At 38.8% G+C, this 24618-nt stretch overlaps 1 protein-coding gene across 2 annotated transcripts in view; it reads left to right on the top strand.

Moving 5' to 3' along the window:
* PDE10A (phosphodiesterase 10A) overlaps positions 1-24388 on the top strand; it is a 197656-nt gene extending 173268 nt beyond the window's left edge. For both annotated transcript variants that reach the window (XM_054195390.1, XM_054195389.1), the window contains exons 18-22: positions 2546-2718; positions 6492-6603; positions 11016-11096; positions 15739-15827; positions 20566-24388. In XM_054195390.1, coding sequence (XP_054051365.1) covers positions 2546-2718; positions 6492-6603; positions 11016-11096; positions 15739-15827; positions 20566-20683 — 573 coding nt within the window. In that variant the 3' untranslated portion in view covers positions 20684-24388. The remainder of the gene's footprint in view (positions 1-2545; positions 2719-6491; positions 6604-11015; positions 11097-15738; positions 15828-20565) is intronic.
* Positions 24389-24618: the final 230 nt, after the last annotated feature.

Consider the following 24618-nt stretch of genomic DNA (forward strand, 5'->3'; position numbering starts at 1 on the left):
CTACAAGAAAGCATGCAGAAAGAAATCCAAGTGTGCTACTGACACACAGATATTTTCTCATCAGTGAAAATTCTTTTCATGCTCAATTAGAAGAGTGAGAACTCTCACCTGTGAAACCACTGCCAGTCCATAACATACTTGTGCTCACTGGTTTTAGTTTACCATACACGCGCTCGACGCACAGCCTTACCATGCTACTGTGCCACTAATTCGTTGTTAACTTTTCTTTCTTTCTGGTCTTTCAGGGGGAAGATAGATATTTTCTTAAATACCTATCACCTTTTAGGAAAAATACATACTCTGTATTGTATTCAGAAGCACATCTTGTGGTTGTGGTTTTAGGTATCATATGCATTTCATCAAAGAACGGAAACTTTATGTCTGAATGCTCCTCCATGTAGGAGGGTGTAATTGAATCCTTCAGTGGTGGTACGGCATTAGATTTTTAGTATCCATTCTTCGTGTGAGTTTGTGCACAGTGAGCAAGTTCCTCAGTCATTAACACTTATCTGTCCCACTATGGCTACATGAAGCAGACTTTGGTCGTTCTTCAAAAACCATTTTGCATTTTTCCTGCAGAAATGCTGTAATCAATGAAAGTCCCATTTGCCAAGAAGGCAGGGAACCCTTTTGCCTTCCCTACTATCTTCTAGCTTTGGCCATCAGTGTGAGTGAGGAAAGAGAAGAGAGGTGGTCAGGGCTGCAGAGTAAATTCAAACACTTGCCTACCCGTCGTTAGAAGCAAAGGCAGATTAGAGCAGCCTTTTAGACTTGCTGGTTTTTGTTAGAATCAAAAAGCTTTACTAAATTCCTGGACTGTTAAAAAAAAAAAAAAAAAAGCCAAGCAACCCATCAAACCTTTAGGGTTTATCTCAATGAGTTTTAATTTTATGTTAGTAACCTGCAGTACTTTTCACTGTTTGAAACTTTATAGCTGCTTTGCTCATCCACCTGCAGTTCTAGTGTACACCATACTTATGAATACAGAGGATTCCATTGACTAGCTTTAGCTCAGCAGGGAAAGAGTAAAATCTTAGGAGCTATACTTCATATGTACTACTCAAAAGCCTAAGTGACATGCTCAGAAATGGCAGCTTCTGTCAGTACTGAACAGAATCAGTTCTTTTCTAGTAGTATGAACAGAAGATGTCAGAGTGGACTTTCTGATAGTGCAACTTCTTAAAGCCTAAAGAGTAGAATCTAGAATAATTCAAATATTAGGACAAATAGCCTGTTCTCATGGATAGGCAGCAAAGTTGGAGAGGAAAGTGTCCCCCAAACCCTAAATCATGAAAACTAGTAGTAGTCGTTTCCTGCTCCCAAAGTGTTGATGATGGGTTAAAATGTTCTGAACTGTGTTTTTTAAACATGATGTCTATGACTTAGTCTGTCAAAGGAACATTGAGACATAGACGGATTGTATTTTCTATTCATTATTCACAATAAATCTACTTGTCCAAGTAAAAATGTTGGAAAATGACGTTTACGTTCCGGATGGTGAGAGAAACCGACCTTTATTTGTGCCATGGAGGATTTATTTTGAACAAATTATGTAAATGCTTGACAAAAGTCAGGAAAACTTTTTATGAGCTTCAGCCCAAATGCCAATTAAATGTCAAAACACATCTGCATTTGATGTATTTTGATAATATTTTCTATTCGTGAATGTGCACAGCTTGACATGACTGGCTCATTCTTTCTTATTTTTTCTCTGTTTCCTCTCAACAATAGGAAGACTTTTGACAAGTTGTTTTCCAAATCTTAGAGACAGCGAATAGTGTTGACTTTTCAAAATGGGATATAGCTTTATGAGCGATTACAGTACGTGGATATTGTCCATTAAATGTGCAATAATACGTAGTGGAAATTGAAAAGGGATGACAGTGGCGTGTTGCCAGAGTCTCCATAGTGGTAACCATTGTCTTTAGTTTATGAGTCAGTCAACTCATGGTTGAACAAAGCAGCTTTTTCCCCTAAATGTTCGTATACATTAAAATACTGTAATTAACTTTATTTCTATAGTGAAAATGGTATCAGTAATTGCAGCAATTTCAGGCACATTTCATTTGGAACACTATGAAAACAGAATTATTTTAGTACTTCAACTTGGATATTTCCTTATCCATATTATGTGTTATGCAGTATCAAAATTGTACTTCAGAGTGAATCAGACAGTTTACCAACTTGGCAATGCAGTACTCTAGATTAGTATTGAATCACGAGTTCCCAAGCTAATACTGTCTGGAAGTGCTGTGTCTGTAGTGCTTATAAATCAGAGAAGAAAAAGCTAGCATTTTTCTCTATTAATACGTTTAGGCTTCAGATGGAGTAGTCCCAAAACAAAATCAGTGGCTTAGTCATAGGTTTCATGACTGTGTTTAAAAAGGAAAGATAAAAATGGGAATTTCAGGCTGTCAGCATTTGAATTTGCCACAAAAATTGTCATTCGGCTGTAAAACCATTGTAACCTGTCTGGTGAAGTAAAGACTGAAATCATCTCAGAATTAGAGCTTGTGCTTTTTATTGGTTTTTTACTTTTTCATAGCTGGAAGGGCACAATGTCTTCTCCAATCTGAGCTCCAGTGAATATGAGCAAGTACTTGAGATCATCCGGAAAGCCATCATCGCCACGGACCTTGCCCTGTATTTTGGAAATAGAAAACAACTTGAAGAGCTGCATCAGACTGGAGCATTAAACCTTAAGAACCAAGCACACAGGTAAAGCAGCAAACCAGTATTAGTTCACTATGGCATTAGTCCTGGAAAGAAAAACCTTATTTTTGCAAAAACATTTCTGTGTACACAGTAATTTTCTTACATACGAGATTTCTCAGACCAGCTGTATGTAGAATTCCAAGTATGTAACAGTAATTTCCATTGTTCTATATTTGCATTTCACTGCCTTTGGATATCATTTGCACAGTTCAGTGACAGACCACCTGCAGAGGAAAGTTAACGCACAGGCAGTTCGGTGGTGGGGAAAAAGATATAGTGCGATAATTGCTTACTTTTATTCTTACGTCAATATTTTTATTTTCTGTCAACATGCTTTTTTGGAAAGAATTCTGGTCAGATCTCAACCTTTGTGAATTAAGATAGCTCTAAGTTTTAAAAGTATACAAGCACATGTATTCATAAATACATGACTCTGTCCTCATAAGCAAAACGTAGTGCACCCTGGATGAGAGATGTCTCTCATAACAGGCTTGATTAAAGTGCTCGTGCAGCCCTTTGGAGGTGCTTTGCTGGAAAGTTGATCCTGTCATCAATGTAATGCAGCGAAACATTAGAGATGTAATATGGGAAAAAATAGAGTCATGCTTCTGATCTCTTTACAGAGGGAACTTCGGTACTTGGCTCTTCTTTCTGAGGACTTTTACAGGGTTTTGCCAGTAGTTTTGAATAAATTATTTCAACACTGTAGGAAGGGTGGTTTTTAAAAGCTTATTTCCCAGTATGTAACTGAAGCTTGTCAGACTTGAATAAACCTCAACATCTTAAATATATATTTACCAGAAATCTGGAATTTAGGGTTTATAAAATTTAAATAGCATCACAAATATTTAGTGTGCTATTTAATATTCTATTATGTTTGTATTTTTTTATCTTACCTGCCCTCAGAGCACTTTCAATGCAAAGCCATGTGCCCGAAGATAGGACATCAGTTTGTAATGTGGCTAAAGAATCCAAGACTTGTAGTTGGTATCTCTACATGCAACCAAATGATAAATTTGGTCCTTACGTGGCTGATGAATCCTCTTTCTTAACTCAGCGGAATCGCACTTTGCCATCTATCTGTTGTTTATATTGTGTATTTATGTATTCTCCTTGGTATATTTGTCTGTTGGTACGGTTTTCGTAGAATCATAGAATGTGTTGGGTTGGAAGGGACCTTTAAAGGTCATCTAGTCCAACCCCCCTGCAGTAAGCAGGGACATCTTCAACTAGATCAGGTTGCTCAGAGCCTCATCAAGCCTGGCCTTGAATGTCTCCAGGGATGGGGCCTCCACCACCTCTCTGGGCAACCTGTTCCAGTGTCTCACTGTCGCGGGCGGAGTGATTAACTTCACTTGTAAGAGAGAAGTAATGAAATATTTATTAACATAAAACAGTGATTTAACAAAGTTAGTAATGAACGTGACAGTGCTTTATGAGATTCAATGGCAGGGTACGCTTGGTTATTTACTGCATGGAGGCCAGGGTGAGACAAGCTGTCAGGGAGACCCTCCCGTTGAGTGACGAGGTTCAGAAAGGACCCCCTTGCTTCCTAAACTCCTTCTCAGAGAGGAGTCTAGGTGTGACTGGATCCAATCCTAATCCCAGACTTGGTCAACGGTTTATGTCTAAAGGATTATATATATGCAATCATTCCTTTATATCACTTAGCTAAGATTTCAAAGTTTAGCGTGCTACTAGTCACTTACTGAGAATCAGCAAGGAATCTCTCAACCTCGAGGAGTAGAACCTTAAGTGAGTGTCCCCACTCAAGGGGAGATCCTGTCTTGCAGCCTGCTGCTGTGCAGGAGGGCTCAAAGGGCTCTTGGGCTGTCCACTAGTAAGATAATTGACCTATAGTCATATTCGCAAAGGAACAATATACCTAGGTCCCCACTCCAGACAATGTTTTGACTATGTTGCCAGCCATCCCCCATAGTTCAAGTGCAAATCATAACAACTCCCACTGATGGCCATAGCTTGAGCAGGAGCCAGGGGGTAAAAGGAGAGAGCACACTGCCACGCTCACCACCCTCATTGCAAAGAACTTCTTCCTAATGTCTAATCTAAACCTACCCTGGTCCAGTTTAAAACCATTGCATCGTGTCCTATTGCTACATGCCCTTGCCAACAGCCCCTCCCCAGCTTTCTTGTAGACTCCCTTCAGGTACTGGAAGGATGCTATAAGGTCTACCTGGAGCCTTCTGTTCTCCAGGTGGAACAACCCCACCTCTCTCCACCTGTCTTTGTAGGAGAGGTGCTCCAGCCCTTTTATTGTCTTCATGGCCCTCCTCTGGACCCGCTCCAACAGGTCTCTGTCCTTCTTGTGCTGAGGGTTCTAAAGCTGGACACAGTACTCCCGGTGGGGTCTCAGGAGAGCAGAGTAGAGGGAGAGAATCACTTCTCTGGATCTGCTGGCCATGGTTCTTCTGGTGCAACACAGGATGCAATTGGCCTTTTGGGCTGTGAGTGCACATTGTTGGCTCATGTCCAGCTTTTCATCCACAAGTACCCCCAAGTCCTTTTCCACAGGGCTGCTCCCTGCAGCCCAGCTCCGCAGGGGCTATCATTCCCCAGCCTGTGTTGATAACGAGGATTGTCTCGACCCAAGTGGAGGACCTTGCACTTGGCCTTGTTGAACTTCATGAGGTTTGCGTGAGCCCAACTCTCTAGCTTGTCCAGGTCCCTCTGGATGACATCCCGTACCTCTAGCATGTCAACCACACCACTCAGCTTGCTGTCATCTGCAAACTTGCTGAGAGTGCGCTTGATCCCACTGTCTATATCATTGATGAAGATATTAAACGGCACTGGTCCCAGTACGGATCCCTGAGGGACACCACTTGTCACCCTTCTGCATGTGGACATCGAGCCATTGACCACCACCCCCTGGATGCGACCATCCAGCCAGTTCCTTATCCACTGAACAGTCCACCTATCAAATCAGTTTTAATGACTGCCATCACATTGGCATGCAAGTTAGCAAGTTGTGTGCTTTTTCCATGTAATAGGCGTAATTAACAAAGATGCAGGTGTCCTTAAGTGTCATCTTAAGCTCTCCATTGGGTGGAAAACACATGAATTCACTCATTAATTTGCCAGTTTTCTTTATAAAACTTAGATTCATAAACATAGGTTTGGGTAGCAGATGACTGCTAGAAAACTGTTTAAATAAGATTTTTTTTTTGTGTGTGTGCCTTATTCTAATAATGATTATAGTCTTACTGCAGTTATTCTGTAAACAGGTTTGTCAGTGTATAGGACAGAGTTATGTTTAGGATTCTCATTCTGTCAGCATTAGAATTCATTCCAACAAAGCAATGACAGTACCTTGAGATAGACTCAGAACTACTTGTTTCCTCTTTTTGGAGTATGTGTGTCCCTCTTTAAAGAACGGAAAGAAGTGTAGTAACAGGATATGGCATTTTTCTTTTTATAGACTTGTACTGTATTTTCAGAAAATTAAGGAGGGGCACGTGAGTGTTTTAACAGGCAGGCATTCTTGAATACTTTTCTATGAATGTGATTGTGCAGAGGATTGTCAATGGACTCTGGTTGCAAACAATGCAGGGAATACTGCAGGGAATATAATATACAATGTTTGTGATGCCTTACCAATGAATCGTAAATAAGTGAGGAAGAAACAAGCAAGACAGGAGAAATTTTGTAGTATATATACTTTACTTCAGACTGAACTGAAGAAGGGCAACTGAAAAGTTTGTAATGTGATCATTAATTGTTTACCAAACTTACAATTTAATGTAATTTTATTTTAGGGATAGAGTGATTGGTCTGATGATGACAGCTTGTGATTTGTGTTCTGTAACAAAGTTGTGGCCAGTTACCAGACTGACAGCCAATGATATATATGCAGAGTTCTGGGCTGAGGTATGTGTGTTTCTTTTGTTTACTGTCTTTACTTTATAAATGGAAGTATCGAGGAAGAAAAAAACAACTATAAGTTATTGGATATCTTGATGTGCTTGTTTTAAAAAGTGTTCATTGGTGCATGCACGTGTTTTGCTGTTTACTCTGAAGCTATTTAAGGAGTTAAGTTAGCTTCCTAGTTTTCAGGCAGCGTTTTTTCTCTCTGTTAAAGATGAGTTTAGAAAGTATGTCCTAACATAAAGTGACGAAGCAACAGAACACAGAATAAAATCAGTAATGTTTTTTGAGTAACTAACTGTAGTTTTGTGAAGGATCTATTTGTATTCTAGAAATCCAAAATATGAAACCAGCTTCCAGGTCAGCTGCCTTGAAACACACTTGTAAAGCTGTAGTATGAGTCCAGGAAATGCTAAAGCAAATACGACAAACCGTAACATTTTTCTGATCTGACCATTTGAATCTACTTTGTGAGACAGCTCAACAACTGGGTGTGAGAGCGAGCTGATTTTTTAATATACTGAAAGTTACTGCACAGATAAGATGTACTGAGAATTGAAACAAGGCATTGAGCTGCGCTAACGTAATCATGTTCATAAATAAAGATACAGTCTCTCACGTGTCTTAGGCTGAGTAAATGTTCTAATCATTTAATTTTTAAAGTGGAAATGACTACTTTAGGGATAAGAAATGAATTCTGAGGGTGTTGCATAGAGTTGAATTATGCAGTTTTAGAAGATAGGCTGTATTGTCAGAACTACTATTGCACACGTGTATCATAAAGTGTTCTTTTCTGTTATGTGTCCTGTGGAACACTGCAGAATTCAGTGGGCTTATTTATGTTTTACACAGGTATAAAATGGAAATCAGGCCCACAGAGTTGTAGCATGCATTTAGTGTGGAGATTGTTGTCGTGCCTGTTGCATGTTCTTTATGAAATTCAAGATGTGCATGGCTTGTGGGTGTTTTTTGTATTGACATGTTCTCATTCTCTTAATTATGAACAGCTCAGACAACAATAAAATATTTGAAAAATGCAGACTGTATAAGCTCAAAGATCTAGTTCAGCGCTCACTTTCTAAAATGTCAGCACTGGAAGGTGAATATTCTTATGAGTGATACAATGGAGGTGTAACGTTGATGTGCCTCACTAATTACATACTCAACTTTTTTGCTTACAAGTAAAAAGACTTTTTAATGCAAATCTTGTGAACTCAGTGGAGAAGGAAGGATCAAACTGATTTTTTCCTACTCAACAATAGTTAAGATGGGCATTATGGACATAATTGAGCCTCCCCAAACTAACCTGTTTTGTAATCCAAGGATGTATGGATCTTGTTATATTGCTACTACATGGAGCAAATGTAAATTAGAAGTCATTGACAGAAATTGAGTTCTGCAATTGGTGTTTTACTGAATCCTCTTTAAGAAGAGGTAACTGATATGTGGCAGAAGTTGAGCATGTTGTGATCTAGTCAGGACAGCCGACAAACCCAGCCAGAGGTATAAACGCTTCTGGAAATGAGAAAACTGGAGACAGATATAGAGAAAATCCTGGGAAAGCTAAACCAATATAAAGTTTAGATTGTGTTTCACTGCAGAAATTGTCACTTAATTCGGGAAAAAAAGGTGAATTCTAGAAAAGTATATTTGACTAGATTATGACTAGGTTATGTTACAGTTTTAAAAGTAGAATAGAATGTTGCTTCTAATTACTACTTGAGTTCATAATATATTGAATGATTTAATCAGAACATTCAAATAATATTTCTTCTTTGTGTAATCATTAACTAAAACAGTAACTGCAGGAGAGGTTGCAGGAATTTTGTGGTATGTCACGCTGGTCTTTTCATTGAATGAAGCCGATACATATAGCTGATGTTTTCAGCTAAGATTTAACTTTATATCAGTTAAGCATGAAGCTTTCCCACAGTGCTACAACTCAAGCAAAATAATACACTTGCTGATCAATTATATAGGATTAAAAGCTTGTATAAGATTTGTCTGCTGTGGTTTTTTTGTGAGTTATGAGACATTAGAAAGTTGTTAAACCCTTTCTGCAGTATTTTTAACGAGACTTACTCTAAGCCACTTATTATGGCCATAGTGCAAGTATGATACAAACTTCTTTGCTTAAAATTTAAACTTTAGCTTTCTGATCATGATCATAACTATGAGGATAAAAGCAGTATTTTTACAACAGTGTATCACATATGTGTTTGCATGTACTGAACACAAGAAAACACTTATGTTTCTAGTGCATGCATTCCATCTAAACATAATACTTTTTTACTGTGAGGGTGGTCGACCAGTGGCACATGTTGCCTAAAGAGGTTGTGGAATCTCCATCATTAGAGATATTCAAAACCTGACTGGACACAGTCCTGGATCACCTGCTCTAGCTGATCCTGCTGGTGTAGGTGTGTGGGGTGGATTGGATGATCCCAAGAGGTCCATTCCAATCTAAACCATTCTGTGATACCTTTTTCTTTCAAGGTGAAATGGTGAACACAAATCTGAGCTTTGTTCAGTTTTGGCATAATCAGTCAGATGCTGGACAGCTTCCTCAAAGCTCTGACTTCAAGTGTTTCTCAGGCATTTGATATTATGTTAATTGAAGAGCTTAAAATCATATGAAGATAAGTGGTTTAGTGTTGAGGTTCTTATCACTGAGACTATGGTAGCTGCAGAGTCCTGGATCAATCAATTGCAGTACTTCAAGCAAATGTGAAAAAAAATTAATTATTTACTGGGGGCACATAATAACAAAATTTCCTTACAGTTCCTAAACAAAAATCCACTGAACTTCTGTGCCTGGAATTGTTACAGGCATCTTTTTTTTTTTTATCAGCTGGCGAAGGAGGCCTTTCCTTTTGTTTCTTTCAGTAGTAAAATGTCTAACAGAGACTAGATTCAATTATTCTAGCCTCTCTAACTACTTGGAGAAAGAAATATGTGATATGAGAGAGTGGTACAGACACCAGTTCAAAAATAGCTTCCTGATTACATCTCTTGTTGGTTAATTGAGCAGGATCATAGTTAATAGGTGTTGTTGAGGCCAAATATGCAAGAAGGAATTGACTTCCAGAAGCCCCCATCTTTTTTGCCCTCTAGGTAATTGCAAGGCAGATGAACAGAAAGATGTTCTGCTCAGATCAGAATCAATTTATTATATTGCAAACTTCTCTTTGAGTAAAGGTGCCAAAATCCTTCTTTGAAAGGCACATTGGCACTTGAAACATGGCTTTATAAAATCTGATGAGAAACGTTTAATAAATTGTCTTCTGGAGATCCCTTCACCAACAGTATCAGAAGCATAGAACATGGATTTAGGGAATGTCCCAAGCTTTCAGATAGCTAAACTTCTGTAAGCTGAATCTCACATTAAAGGACGCAGATAAGCAAATATTTTATAAGCAGTTATCCTGCATAAGCTTTCTCCCTAACTAAGGTCTGGCTTGGGTGGAGTTAGCTTTCCCCACAGCAGCCTTCATAGGGCTGGCACTGGCTCTATCGGACATGGGGGAAGCTTCTGGTATCTTCTCACAGAAGACACCACTGTAGACCCCTGGCTACCAAAACCTCACCATGCAAATCCAATACCTAAGGTTAGGAGTTTGAAGATCCCATTGACTTTGGAACCTCACACATGAACAGTAGCCAAAAGCAACCATTGCTATGGCTGTAGTTGACTTTATAACCTCAAGATTAAATATCCATGGTGTTTTAACAATGCAGTTGAGGCATAAGACTATTGGAAAATTTATGGATTTTTAAGAAGTAATTGTGTTCAAGCCCAGTATAGTGCTCAGAAATGTGTTTTGGCTGCTCTGCTGGTAATGGGTGAAATATAAGGAGAGAGTTTTCTCTTGTACATTACATATATCCGGTCTTTGGATATACTTCATCTTTCCTAGTATTTCTCTTATGAATGTAGAGGGATAATGTCCTTAAAGAAGGATGTTTGACAGGCAGCTTCTTCAAAGCAGCATAGTCAAAAAGATTTAAATTAATCTATTTTACTTAGCTTTTCCTTGAATGGGTGAGTTGTGTTCTATTGGTCGTTGTATTATAGTGCTTTAAACAGGTAATGTTTTGAAAGATGAGACCAACTATGAATAGAAGAGAATAGAATGAACTGATTTATTTGGTTTTATTCTTCCAGTTGCTTTTTACTATGGAGACACTCTTGGAAACAAGGAAAATGTGTGTACATTGACTCAAAAACTTCATTTTCAGTATCTGCTGTCTACATTGTCATTTAGGTGAATGTATAATGTAGGCTTATTAGCCCCTCCTTAGGCAGTTTTAAATTCTGGATTTTTAGATTGATATACAATAGAAGATGGGAATTAATTCAGATCTCAGTAGTCTTGATTTTTGTTTTCCTGATTGCTCTCTCTGCTTTTCTCCAGGGTGATGAAATGAAGAAAACGGGTATTCAACCTATTCCTATGATGGACAGAGACAAGAAAGACGAAGTCCCTCAGGGTCAGGTATGAACTCTCTCAGTAAAATGATACATGTTTATAGTATTAATAAAACATGTATGGAGAAAACTCCTCCTCTCAAGTGGATGGTCCCTCCCACTGATCAGGTTTGTGATCACCTGAGGATCCTGAATATACAGAAATCTATGGGACCTGACGAGATGCATCCCAGAGTCCTGAGGGAGTTGGCTGATGTAGCTGCCAAGCCACTCTCCACAGTGTTTAAAAAGTCATGGCAGTCAGGTGAAGACCCCAGTGACTGGAAGAAGGGAAACATCGCACCCAGTGACAGCCAGCATGGTGGCAAATGGTGTCCCTCTGGGGTTCCTATTGGGACCAGTACTGTTTAATGTCTTCATCAATGACATAGACAGTGGGATTGAGTGCACCCTCAGCAAGTTTGCAGATGACAGAAAGCTGAGTGGTGCGATTGACACACTTGAGGGACGGTATGCCATCCAGAACCACCTGGACAAGCTCAAGAAATGGCCCCATGTGAATGTCATGAAATTTAACAAGGCCAAGTGCAGAGCCCTGCACCTGGGTCGTGGCAACCCCTGGTATGGATACAGGCTGGGGGATGAAGGGATTGAGAGTAGCCCTGCTGAGAAGGATTTGGGGGTACTGGGGGTACTAGTAGGTGGACATGAGCTGACAATGCACTCACAGCCCAGAAAGCCAACTGCATCCTGGTCTGCATCAAAAGAAGTGTGGCCAGCAGGTTGACGGAGGTGATTCTGCCCCTCTGCTCCACTCTGGTGAGATACCCCCTGGAGTACTTTGTCCAGCTCTGGAGGCCTCAGTGCAGGAAAGACATGGACCTGTTGGAGTGGGTCCAGAGGAGAGCCACAAAAATTATCAGAGGGCTGAAGCATCTCTCCTGTGAGGACAGGCTGAAAGAGTTGGGGTTGTTCAGCCTGGAGAAGAGGAGGCTCCGGGGAGACCTTATTGCAGCCTTTCAGTACTTAAAGGGGGCTTACAGGGAAGACAGGGACAAACGTTTTAGCAGGACATGTTGCAATAGGACAATGCCTTTAAACTGAAAGAGGGTAGATTCAGACTAGATATAAGGAATAATTTTTTTACAATGAGAGTGGTGAAATACTGGCCCAGATTGCCCAGAGAGGTGGGAGATGCATCATCCCTGGAAACATTCTAAGGTCAGGCAGGATGGGGCTTTGAGCCAGCATGATCTAGTTGAAGATGTCCCCGCTCATTGGAGAGGAGGTTGGACTAGATGACCTTTAAAGGTGCCTTTCAACCCAAACTATTCTATGATAAAACATTTTATATATTAGTGAAGATTGTATTTGATGTTAGGGTATGTGGGCTGCTGAATTCTGTGTTCTGCATTCATAGAATCACAGAATTGCCTAGGTTGGAAGGGACTTTTCATATCATCTAGTCCAACCATCAACCTAACTCTGACAAAAAACATCACTAAACCGTATCTCTAAGCACTATGTCTGCCCGTCTTTTAAATACCTCCAGGGATGGTGACTCAACCGCTTCCCTGGGCAGCCTGTTCCAATGCTTAATAACCCTTTCAGTGTGAAAATTTTTCCTAATATCCAGTCTAAACCTCCCCTGGTGCAACTTGGCAGCATTTCCTCTTCTCCTATCACCTGTTACTTGGGAGAAGAGACCGACCCCCACCTCTCTACAACTTCCTTTCAGACAGTTGTAGAGGGTGATAAGGTCTCCCCTCAGCCTCCTTTTCTCCAGGCTAAACAACCCCAGCTCCCTCAGCCGCTTCTCATAAGACTTGTTCTCCAGACCCCTCACCAGCTTTGTTGCCCTTCTCTGGACCTGCTCTAGCACCTCAATGTCTTTTTTGTAGTGAGGGCCCCAAAACCCCAATTCAAATCGGGGTTAATCTTTTTTAAGTAGAAGTGGACAACAGGTACTGTCCTCATCAGTTTCTTTTTTACTTTGTGCTCTGTTTCATGCTTCTTAGTAGTATAACAGTAAAAAATTAAACATGATAGGACATTCAAAGCCAACTTCAGTAGCATAGTTGTAGCTGCTGTATCTTACAACATTACAGCAAAATGTGAGATTTAGGACATACATAATTCTGTGAAAGTAACCATTCCTATATTTATGTAGAGACTGAAGAATTTACTAAAGCATTATCACCCATTTCCTTGGGCTCTAACAAAAAGCATTAATAAGTATTTTAATGTGGATTTTAATTAAAGCATTAATACCTCATTTAAATGACAATGATGTTTAGGAAATGAGGTTTTGTATAAACATGTAATCTCTGAAAAACTCTGTTTCTGCCTCAAGTATTCATCTTTGAGAATAGCTTGTGCTTAGCTCTTCCTCTCACTTGAGTGGCTGGATCAGTTGGTCTCTGTTGTGCTTTATGCCCTTTGCAGCACAACTCACGTAAGGTCTCTGAGTTTGGTGTCTTCCTACTGTGGAGCCTGCACTGAGGATCCTGATTCAGCAAGGATCCCATCACCCTCTTTTCTGCCCCTCCTTTTGGAACCTGTGAAGAAAATAGAAATGCCAAAACTATGCAGTGACTTGAAAGCCCTTTTAATAAGCAAGTCAAGCCAAACTTAGTACTGAAGGGAGAGAGAAGGAACAGTTCATGTGCTTTGGCCAGTCAAAGCTTACCCCAGAAATACAGTTTTCAAGTTGAAAATAAAAGGTTTAGTCTTACGCAGCAAGGATTAATTAAAATCTTAAGGGTCTTACGTCTTACGTCAGTCAGAACATTAAAGATTCAGCTCTTAAAGCTAGCAGTGTGTTTGGGATGCACAGTTGGAGAGACAGGAACAATTTATTTCAGAAACAAAAGATATTTTCTAGTTCCTCTTGCTTATGCATCATTAGGAGATATATATATACACACACATACATACATACATATATATATACTGTCTTTCCTGCAGTGACTTCAATAGTTTGGTCATACCTGAGTGAACTCTAGGCTTTCTGTCTAGCCACAGCAACATAAAAATAAATCTGGAATAATTTATTCAGATAATCTAAACCTTTTACAAAAGGGATTTGTGTGAGTTTGCTCTAGTCAGAAATGGAAACTCACAAAGGAATGTTTTTAATTAGCTTGGCTTTATTCAAAGCCTAAATCCATTGAGCCTTTTAGGGTTTTTCCTCCTTGGTTGATGTGCATTTTAACTTAAAAGTTTTCAGGACCTTAAAGGACACATTTTATTCTATATACCGGAGTTCCAAAGAGAAGGTCATTCAGAATATACTGCAGACAAACTTAGTTTGGTTGAAATCTTCTATGTTTTGCAACGGCAACAAACTTCTCATCGGGCCAGAAGGTCTACAGTGTGACTGTACCTAAGTTCCCATTTTAATTTTTAATAGCTATGGGGGGTAATCTGCTATTTTCCAGTGAAATACAATAGTCCCCCTTAAAAACAAATAAACAAGAAAAAAAAATCACAAGAAAAAATACATAGGAAGAAAACACTGCACTATGCAAAATAGCAAACTTTTTGTTGCTGAGCAGGCATCACCGCTGAGAGCAGCTTTGCCTTCTCACCAGCTGCAGTTTCTTCCTGTTGGTTACATCATGGTTACTTCAACTCAGACTGTTGGGCTCTCAGGTCAGAAAATGTATTTTATTGTTCTTTTTAAAGTACGGCATGGACTTCGTTACACAGCAGTATGGCAGGAATTGGTATTGATGGAGCTGAGGGCAAGATTCTGAATAAGGACCAATGTTTAGACTGTTAAAAAGAGACTTATTATCAAATGCTTTGGTCACAGTACAATACATGGTATTTCACTAAAAGGCATTTAAAAACTCTGCCCAAAGAAAGGGATCATAGTGCACTACTGTAACTATTATGAGAGTCTGAGATAAATGCGTGATGTTATAATGGATCTGAATTTAACCTGTTGTCCTTGCTAATATATAAGTAGCACTTTCTAAAAATTTTCTCATGTCATGACAATTCAGCTGTGACACGGTACCTGTCATAGGCCCCTAAGCCTGTATGAATCAGATACCATTAAAAAGGTGCTCATTTGATGTTCTCTAAATAGATTCATATGATAATGGTAAAAACATATTGCTGAACCATATATATGAAAAGAAATTGCAAGCCAGTTATTGATCACAGTGCACGCCTTTCAGAAACTTTCCAAAGGTGCAAAGCCCCTAGCATTGGCTAGGGTAAATTGAGCTGTGGAATACATACTCTGAAGGACATCAGAATAGTCCAGAATCTGACCATATTTTGACCATGCTGCACAACTTTACTTTTTTTTTTTTTAAAAAAAGAATGCATCACAACAATAATGTTTACAGAAATGGCTTTGCCATCTGCACCTACTTCTGCCACTACCGACATCAAAAAGCCAGACAGATCCTGACCAAGTCAATTGAATAATAAAAAGTAATGTAGAAAATCCTATCTGAAGCAGCCATATTAGCCACAAAAGAGAGGCAGGTAAGCAACTTGTAATTGCCAGAGGCTTCACTGTGAGAGCTTCATTTAAAAGTATTCGGATATTAAGAGGAGATGCAGAAGTAGGAAGTACTAACATAAGTAGTAATTAAGTAAGTAGTCAACAGCTTTGAGCTAGCTGGCTGTTAACTTGCAGTGCTGTAGTTTGGCAACATTTGACTTTTTTATTTTATTGTTGTTTTTCATAGATTGGGTTCTACAATGCTGTAGCCATCCCATGTTACACCACACTTGCACAGATCTTTCCTCCAACTGGGCCACTACTCCGAGCGTGCAGGTGAGTAAAAGCAGAAGTTTTTGCACAGCGTGTAGCTTGGTTAAAGAAAAAGCAAACATGCTTTGCAAGTTTGTCTGGAAATACAGACTTTTAATTTTAGAATTTGCATGCAGATAAACAGGGATATGCATCTTGCATTAATCTATGCAGAAACCCAGGGGCAATAACTACTGGCTTGGACTATCTAACGCAGATCTACAGACACAGCTGATTAAAATGTGTTTGATGCCTAAAGCATTTGGAGAGAAGCAGGTTCAGTGCTTATGTATCCCCATCTAGGCTGGTTCAGTGCAATTTCCCTCTGTGTCCTTTTTAATTCAACATGGTTCTCACAACTAAGATTGGCTAGAATTCTGTTTCATTAAAAAATGTGGTTTTGGCATGTTTTATTTCATGTCAGAACATTTTTTTATTAAAAAGCAGGAAAAGAAAGATCCCTGAAATATTCAGTAATTGGGAATGTAAGAGTAGTGACACTGGGATGTGGGAGAGGAAAATGTAACTTTGTCCTATCAATCAGTTGGGAGGTAGCTTGGGATATTCTGAAGGGAGAGGCAAGGGTCCTTAACCAATTGTCTGCTTCTACCCTGGAATGATGGTGGATGTCTTTGTAGGTAGTTCTGTCCAGGATAGGACCTTGCCAAGCTTTCCTGACAGAACTTCTGTTGAAACGAGTATGCTTCATGAAAATGTTCTCATTTCAGGTTAATCAGTATTCTCTAAAGAAAAACAGTTGGTTCATAAAATGCCAGCAATCTTTATTCAGGGAAAAGAGGCCTATTTTTCTATGGTCTGACTAGCATCTCTCTCATAATATTTTTTTTCCTTTTTTTTTCCTCTTGTAGTCCTTAAATTCTAGCTTGCATTGAACTTTTTCTTTGTCCTGTAAGGCAGATCTACCTATTCTGTCATTTTCCTGATCCTGTGGACTAAATGATCTGTGTGAAGTAACAGAAGGGCGCCCAGTATGTACAAAACACAGTGAAATTTCACACAGTGGTTAGCAAAAATAATTTCATTCACAGCCAAACACTATTTCATATAGGTATGAGAAGAACATGTAGGTCTGTACCAGTGGGACAGACATCATATGAAAAACAGTGAGTATCTAGGAGCCATCATTTATAGTTCGCTGCCTCTAAGGTCCGGCTGCTGGGCACGGCTCTGCAACCCTTAGATGGATATGGAGGAAATATTAAGTAGCATTAGAGACTGTACCTCTGTAGTTATTACATTAATGGGGCTACTGCTGGAATCTTGTTTAGCATCTGTGCTTTAAGAAGAGTAGATAAATACACTAGCAAATAAGAGAAGATTAAGAAAGACCTTAAAGAATGTTTTGAGATCTTTAGTAGTGAGAGACTAAAAAAATCTGACATAATATATTAAGTTTAGCCAAAAGAATGACTTTATCAAAATCTGTAACTGACCCCATAATATGTTTTCTGATTAGGCAAAGCTCAGTAATTTAGCAGGTAAAGACTACTTGAAGCCCAAAGATTCAAACAAGTAATATGGTGAATGTCTTTTTTAGCATTTGGAATAATGTCATTTGAAGATTTTGAGCCATGGCTAGGTATACTTTTTAAAAGAGAGAGGTAAAAGCGGTACAGGTCTGAGGCACAGTTACTGTGAGCAAATTGCCAAGGCCTGTCTTCTCCAGGCACTCAGGCTAGGTGATCCTTATGGTGTCTTTCGTTTTTAGAAGCTATGAAAGTAACAATGTCTGGTAAATAATAGGCAGTAATTTGTTATCCTAAATTGAGTAATATGGAAGTATTCCTAAGTCCATATTTTAGTGGTTCCATCAATTACAATATGGCATTAAGCTCTTCTCTAGTTCCAAAATGCCATGGAGTGTGTTACTATCATAATGGTATCAAAGTTCAACTCCTGTTTTGGAATTTGGAGTTACAGTACAGGGTAGGATTTTGTACTCCTTGAGCTGTGTTGACCTAATAGGTACGTGTTGATAGTTTGATTATAGATAATGGAATAATGTGTACTCTGACAAATAAAGAAGAGTTGCTTTCGGTGTGAAATCAGAGAACATGAAGTAAACTACAGAACTGCTTGTAATCCTTTCAGTCTTTACAAGGTCATGAGTTATCCAACTGCTTTTCTGAGAGGTAGTCTGAGATCTTGGAAGTTTTCTAACTGCTCTCTCTTTGTAATCCTTGCTCGAAGGCATCTAGTTTCAGCTGTATTGATGGCTGAAAGCAAAATGGTCGGTTATTCGATCCATGTAACTGGAGCACAGATTGTGCTTTGTGTAACCATGTTTTCAGTCAGAAAGATTTTTATACTGTTTACATGGACTAAACAGCATCAACTATAATACCCACCAGTAGAAATGCAGTAATGCTTGTCATGAGTGTTTACACTTGCTTCTACTCAAACAGATGCAGAACTGAGGCATAGATGTGTGGATGGGGTTTAAGATTTCCATAAAACTAAAAAGCTTCCTGATAATCCACACCCTGGCATAAAGGCTTTTGAGGAGACGTTTAATAACTTTAGCTTAGCCTTGAAATTACCCTCTGCTGTCTGGTTGAGGAGGAAGTGTTGAGAACTGAGATTTGGAGATGCAGAGTAAGAGATGAAGAACACAGATCTATCTTCAATTCCCCAATTACTAAAATGTATGTTATTACAGTGTTTAGGTTACTCCAGAGTGTTTCAAATAGCTGATTTTGCACTACATTTTTTTGTCCTTTATTTTTGATGGGTAACTGTTATTCAGTGTGATGAGAGGAATACAGCCTCATTCCTATTTGGTATTGCCTCAGCTGCTGACGGAACCAATTTTGATATCACCCTTTCACCAGCGGTGCTCGTTCTTGGAAGGCGGTGTTTAAGCTGCTGAGTCCTTGAGTTGTTTGGAACTCAGACACCAGCTGCAAATAATAACAGCAGAAGCACCTAAGGCAGCATGTCAGCATCAAGTTTTTATCTTTTGAGTGCCTCTGGGCATTTATTCCAGACACTTAGGAATCAGGGAGGAGCCAGAGTTTGATTGGGAGCACAAAGGCAAATGAAGCGTATTATACACATCGTAAAAAAAAAAAAAAGCGTCAGTCACTGATTTCCTGAGGTAAGGCAGCAGCTAAGAGTCTAGAAGGTTTTATTCTCCTGTAATTTATTCCGCATTTTTAAATGCTCTCTTGTGATTCTGTGTAGATCAAAACTATCAGCCACTTGTGTTACAGTGTTCAGAATAAGTCCTATGTACTCAGTTGGCCTACCAAAGTGGCAAATCTATGGTAGTACATTTATTTTGAGTTTGAGGTGAAGAGATTTAATTTTTCCTTTATTTCAGACCAAATAATTTTAAGCATTTTTCCATGTGCTTTCAAGTCTCTCAATTCTCGCTGAAATTGATATAATTTAAAAATATTTTGGCTGCAGTTCTCCTCATTACTTTTTCTCAGTTTCAGGAAAGGGACCTACAAATAGTGATGATTCAGTTTTTCTGATCCTTAGTACCTGATTGTATTAGCTGCTATTCAGTGCCATATTAACGTTTTCTTCATGACTTCCAGTTGGCCTGGAGCCCTGGCAGAGCAGGTTTCCATCTGCGTGCAGAAACTGGTGTAGGTGTTCCCCTAGAGGGCACCAGCTTTCTTCGGTAAACTCCATCAGATCCTGCTTTCCCCCATCCCCGGAAAATGCAACATTTTTCTCTTCTTACCTGTTCCCTGTGCTTTCAGCTCATTATTTGCTGTTTTATCAACTATTTTGGCAGAGCTATGACATAAAAATCAGAAGAGCTCTGACACACAAATTCTGATGTAATATGATAATATGACACAGCATGTGAGACCTCAGTACTTTTACCATCGCGTTTGTTTCCTGAAGACTTCTGAGAACTGTTGTTTTAGTAACTAGGTATCTGATAGGATGAAATTGAAACAGTTGAGCTTGCTCTGTTTCTCTTTGTATTTGAATGCTAGATTTGGCCGTGGTACTCTTATGGGTATCATCAACATAGACTTCCCGAGTCACTGGAGCGGGACTAGTGTACAGCAAGTAAGATCATGGGTCCGTACTCCCGTCAGGTCATTAGAACATTACCGGCTGTGAGGCAGTAACAATTCCTGTCTTGAGGAAGGGGTACTCTTTAAATGTAGGAGATTGATAGTATGATCACCGCATTAGTAACTGAAAGTTGATACTGTGATCTTGGTGTGCAACATTTTATACGCTGTCAGGCAGCCCCTGTACAGGAGTTTCAGAGGCTTAATGTGTTTCGGGGGTTTCCAGTGAAAGAAGTTTGCTGGCGAAAGTCCTGATCTCTGTGGTGGTTTTGAAAAGGGCCAAAGTATGCTGTGGTGAAATCCCTGAAGTCTGAAGTGAGGAAGGCCTCTTGTCTCCAGAGTTGCTGTTTTGGAGTCTCTGCAGATATGTCTCTCTTGGGTCACAGCCGGGTTTTCTCTGCAGCCATGAGGGCTAGAAATTTGTAATGGAAGCAGGAGCCTTTAAGTCCAGGGCTTGTTGTGGGGAAGGTATGCCATAAGCTTATATATAGTCAACATGTATATGAACCACACAGAATCACAAAATGGCCTAACTGAAGGTGAAGGATGAAATAAAGACGATAAAAGCTTGATGATATACAGGTACTTATACACAGCATAAAGCTCCATCTCAAGTATAGTCCAGTAGACAGCGTTGTTAGGAAGGAAACCAGTAAACTTACGAAAAATGCTTTACCTCTTTGACTTTTTTGCATCTCCAGGGACAATCTCAACCAATGGGAGAAAGTAACAAGAGGTGAGGAAGCCTCTATATGGATTCCCTCCCAGTCCCATGCTCCTGGGACTTCAGATTCACTTCCTGTGAAGATTGATGACTGAACAGCAGCAACAAATTGCTTTAACTCGAAAAGCATCCCTTCTTGATTTGGGGGTTGATTTTTTTTTGTTCAGTTTCATTTTTATTTGGAAAAAAAAAAAAGGAAAAGCTACAAAACACGAACTAAGAAGCAGATCTGCCTATGAAGGTAACACCCATGGAGTTACCTCAGCTCAATGACTCTGGCAGCCAATCTCCTGACCTACACCAGTGACACAACGTGAATGGAGGGAAAACGACAACGCAGATGTTTTGGAATCAGCTATCAAAAGAGAACTTAGGACTTGTGAATATAAAAGACTGGTCTTATCTCATGGGCTACATTGCTGAGGCCTTAATTTAAAACTGATGGGGGGGCGGGGGAAATCTTAGCGGGTACTTCTAAATTGTATCTTTCTAGTAAGGGTTTCAATGGTACTTTTATTATACCGTACTGTGGCTGGCTTTAACACCAGTGTCACTTGGGAGTTCTTGGCTATAAATAGAACAATATACCCATTGCTATTGTGAATGTTTATGTGTGATCTACTTGTAATCAGTTTGAACTCCAGCAGAATCCTTGGAGACTCGTAATTCATGCTTAGGTTACAGTGAATTCTCTTGCTGCAAACTAAAGGAAAACCAACATTCAGGTTAAAGTACTTCATTGAGCTTCATGATGCAAATTGTCTGTCACTCGCAAGGCAAACATTGAAAGAACTAGTGATGGTGCTTTGTTCTTCGGAATGGTTTATAAACCCAGATGACTCCTCCCTTAAAACACTGGAAGTATACTGGATATTTATCTCCAATATGACAGAGAGTTTCAGGTTGGAGATTTTGTATCCGTAGTGACAGAAGTATCAGATTAGAATTTAAATGTGACAGCAAAGATTTCCTTGCCTAGCTCGCAATTAAGTAAAGTCATCATTTTTATTTCTACCTGCTGAGTTGTATTTTAAAAGGTATTAGAAACATACCTGAAGTATGCTATCTGCTGGGAACAAAAGCCTCGTCAGAAAAGTCAGGTCTGATAAGAGGGATTGTAGTACCATCATAATAAATCAAAAATGGTTTTGTATTCACTAGCTTTTGTGTTGCACAGTAACACTGCATGTCTTCTACTGCTCTTTTTCACCATTCCAAGATAAGTGAAATTAGTAAAATTCTCCATCTGTCTGTTTGCTTTTTTCCCCTAGTTCAGCAAAATTTCCAGGCTTAGAACTGCCTTTCTCAGTGAAAGAATAGCTGACTGAAGAAAAGTACTCTAACATATTATGTTTACAGTTCTGTGCTGACATAGGCTTCAGCCTTACAAACTTATGCACAGACTTTAAGACCTTACATTCAATGCCACTCTTAAATTCAGTGCAATTGTACAGAGTATGTTTCAACAACAGTTAATTTGCCTTCATCTTTCTCTTAAGAACAACGAGGAAAAAAATATCTTCATATTAATCCACACAGTAGGTGAAAACACAGTCTTTGCATACCTTTCACATACAGCCTATACTACATTATATGCTTTTTCACAAATAATAGTGGTTCCATGATAACATGGCCATTTGTGTAACTGCAACAAATAATAGTAGTGACTTAAAGACAGAACACAGGTTCTCTTTTTCCATCTCACGTCTGTTGAGCTGTATTGCTCTAATAAGCATGCCATCTTATGGGTTTCATGTAAATGACTTGGACTCTTGAGTTTTGCCTTTTGTTATGGTCGAGCACATTCCAGTATCTGTACGTGTGTACAGTATGTGTACATAATCACATAATGTATAAATGCACCTAAGCCTTTGCAGTACATAAATATCCCAGAAGTTGAGAATTCAATATGAAGTTATCTTATTTGTATGATACAGGTTCCTAGCAGCAGCCCCATCATTTTTTTCAGTTTGCTTTACCAATTCTAAGTGCAGAAATTCATGTTAACCGCAGCAAACTATTTTGGAATAAAAAAAAAAAAAAGGCAGGAAACAATTGCACCAAAGCAGTATCTCATGCTGTGTCCTCTGCTTTACTCCTTAGCAGTTCTAACTAAATCATTCAGATGCAACCTTTCATCTGCTAAGTACTTAAGATATGTCCACTGTTCCTAATTTACATGGAAATTATCCAAATCTATGGTGACTACAAAAATGCTCTCTGAAATTCAGATACCCCAACAACTGGATGGAGTGTTTTTCCTTCGTGGGTTAAGTATATTTGCTGTTATTCTCCCCCTTTGAATGCTGATCTTACTGCTAGAACTGATCTTGCCCCAGATCAATAAGAATGTACAAAAAACCTCACAGATCTCTCCTTTCCTAGAAGTGTTAGACTTCATACTCCCTGAACTGCATTATTTTTGTTAGTAATTCCAATTGTGTTTCCCTTCTAAACCCAGTAAAGGTAAAAGGACTGTTTGAAGCCATACCTGAGCATTTCTAATGTATTATGAAATTGTGCCTGAAAGGTATGTGCTAAGGGAGAGAAATAGTTGACATGGCATGATACTCATCCGAGATGTTGCATATTTTATTATAGCACTGACAGACACTCCATTGTTATAATTAATCTATGAATTTGGTACGGTAGTGCAACATTCTACTGAATGGTTCAACTCATGGCAGTATTTTTTCTTTTGTAAGTGACCATTAGAGAAATATAATAGTTTGGGGGTTTTTTGGTAGTTGGAGTATATGATAGAAGATATTTGTCTTTTGGATACGGAGGGGACATGCAGCGTGGAATTCATCTTTTTATGTGGCACAGACTTCTTTCATGTGTTTAAACTTAGAACAGTGTGATCGGTTTGGTGTGATTGCATTTAGTGTAAAATTGTAGGGATAGGAAATAGCACTATTCGTGTTAAAGCATAGAGATTGTTAGATGCTCAAAACAATTATGACCCTCTTGAAATAATGCATTTGCCTCAAACACTGTGATACAGGAACAGTTCTGTGAAGTGGAACAATTAATTTGTTCATTCTAAACACAGGAAAGGCTTTCTGCACACTACTACAATGAAGTTCATGTTCAAACTTTAGGTTATATATCCCAATCTAGCAAAGGCACATCACAACTCTTGTTTTGCTTTCTGACCAAAAACTGTGCTCGATTGTAATACGGGTGTATACTCTGTCAAAAAACCTAAAATAACGGACTGCTTTCTAGGGTAGATCAAACTGATTTGTAGATTCATATATATTCAAGATTCAGGTTGGGCTGTTATGTGAAGAAGAAAGAACTTCAAGGTAACAACATTCAACTTTACTACATTTAGTGAGCTGAGAAATTTGTTTTATATATATATATATTTACACACACATATATATATATATGATACATATAAACTATCTTTGTAAAAAAAACAAAAAAATATGCAAGTGCAATAATTTAAAGAGGTCTTAACTTTGCATTTATAAATTATAAATACTGTACATGGTGTGTAATTTTTTTCATGTATTCATTTGCAGTCTTTGTATTTAAAAAATGAACCTAAACCTTTACTATTACGTTTGTACAATAGAACAGTAAGCATTTATTATGATATAGTTAAGTTGTAAATAAATTCACAAACCAAACAGCCAGAACATATGCATATATGGGTGTCCTATTGTGAAACCTGTTTTTGCTTTTAATGCTGGCTTTAGCACAGCAACACTACTTCTGTGGATATGTAATTATACATATAAATATATGTATGATACATAAAATATATTTAGAAATGTTCATAATTTTAATGGATATATCTATACATATACTTTGGTGTGAATATTACTGAATACAGAGTTTTTTAATATTATTTTTCACGTTTATTTTTGCTATCATTGGGAGTGGAAGTGAGGGATGGGAAGTGTGTGTGTGTGTGTGCGTGTATTGGTACCACAAGTAATCCACAGCAGAAATGGAATCAAAGCATAATGCAGTCCTTTAAAAAGGCAGTGCCTGGTTTTCCCTATAATTGCAGTCC

This window comes from Rissa tridactyla, chromosome 3, assembly GCF_028500815.1.
Source record: "Rissa tridactyla isolate bRisTri1 chromosome 3, bRisTri1.patW.cur.20221130, whole genome shotgun sequence".
Lineage (NCBI taxonomy): Eukaryota > Metazoa > Chordata > Aves > Charadriiformes > Laridae > Rissa > Rissa tridactyla.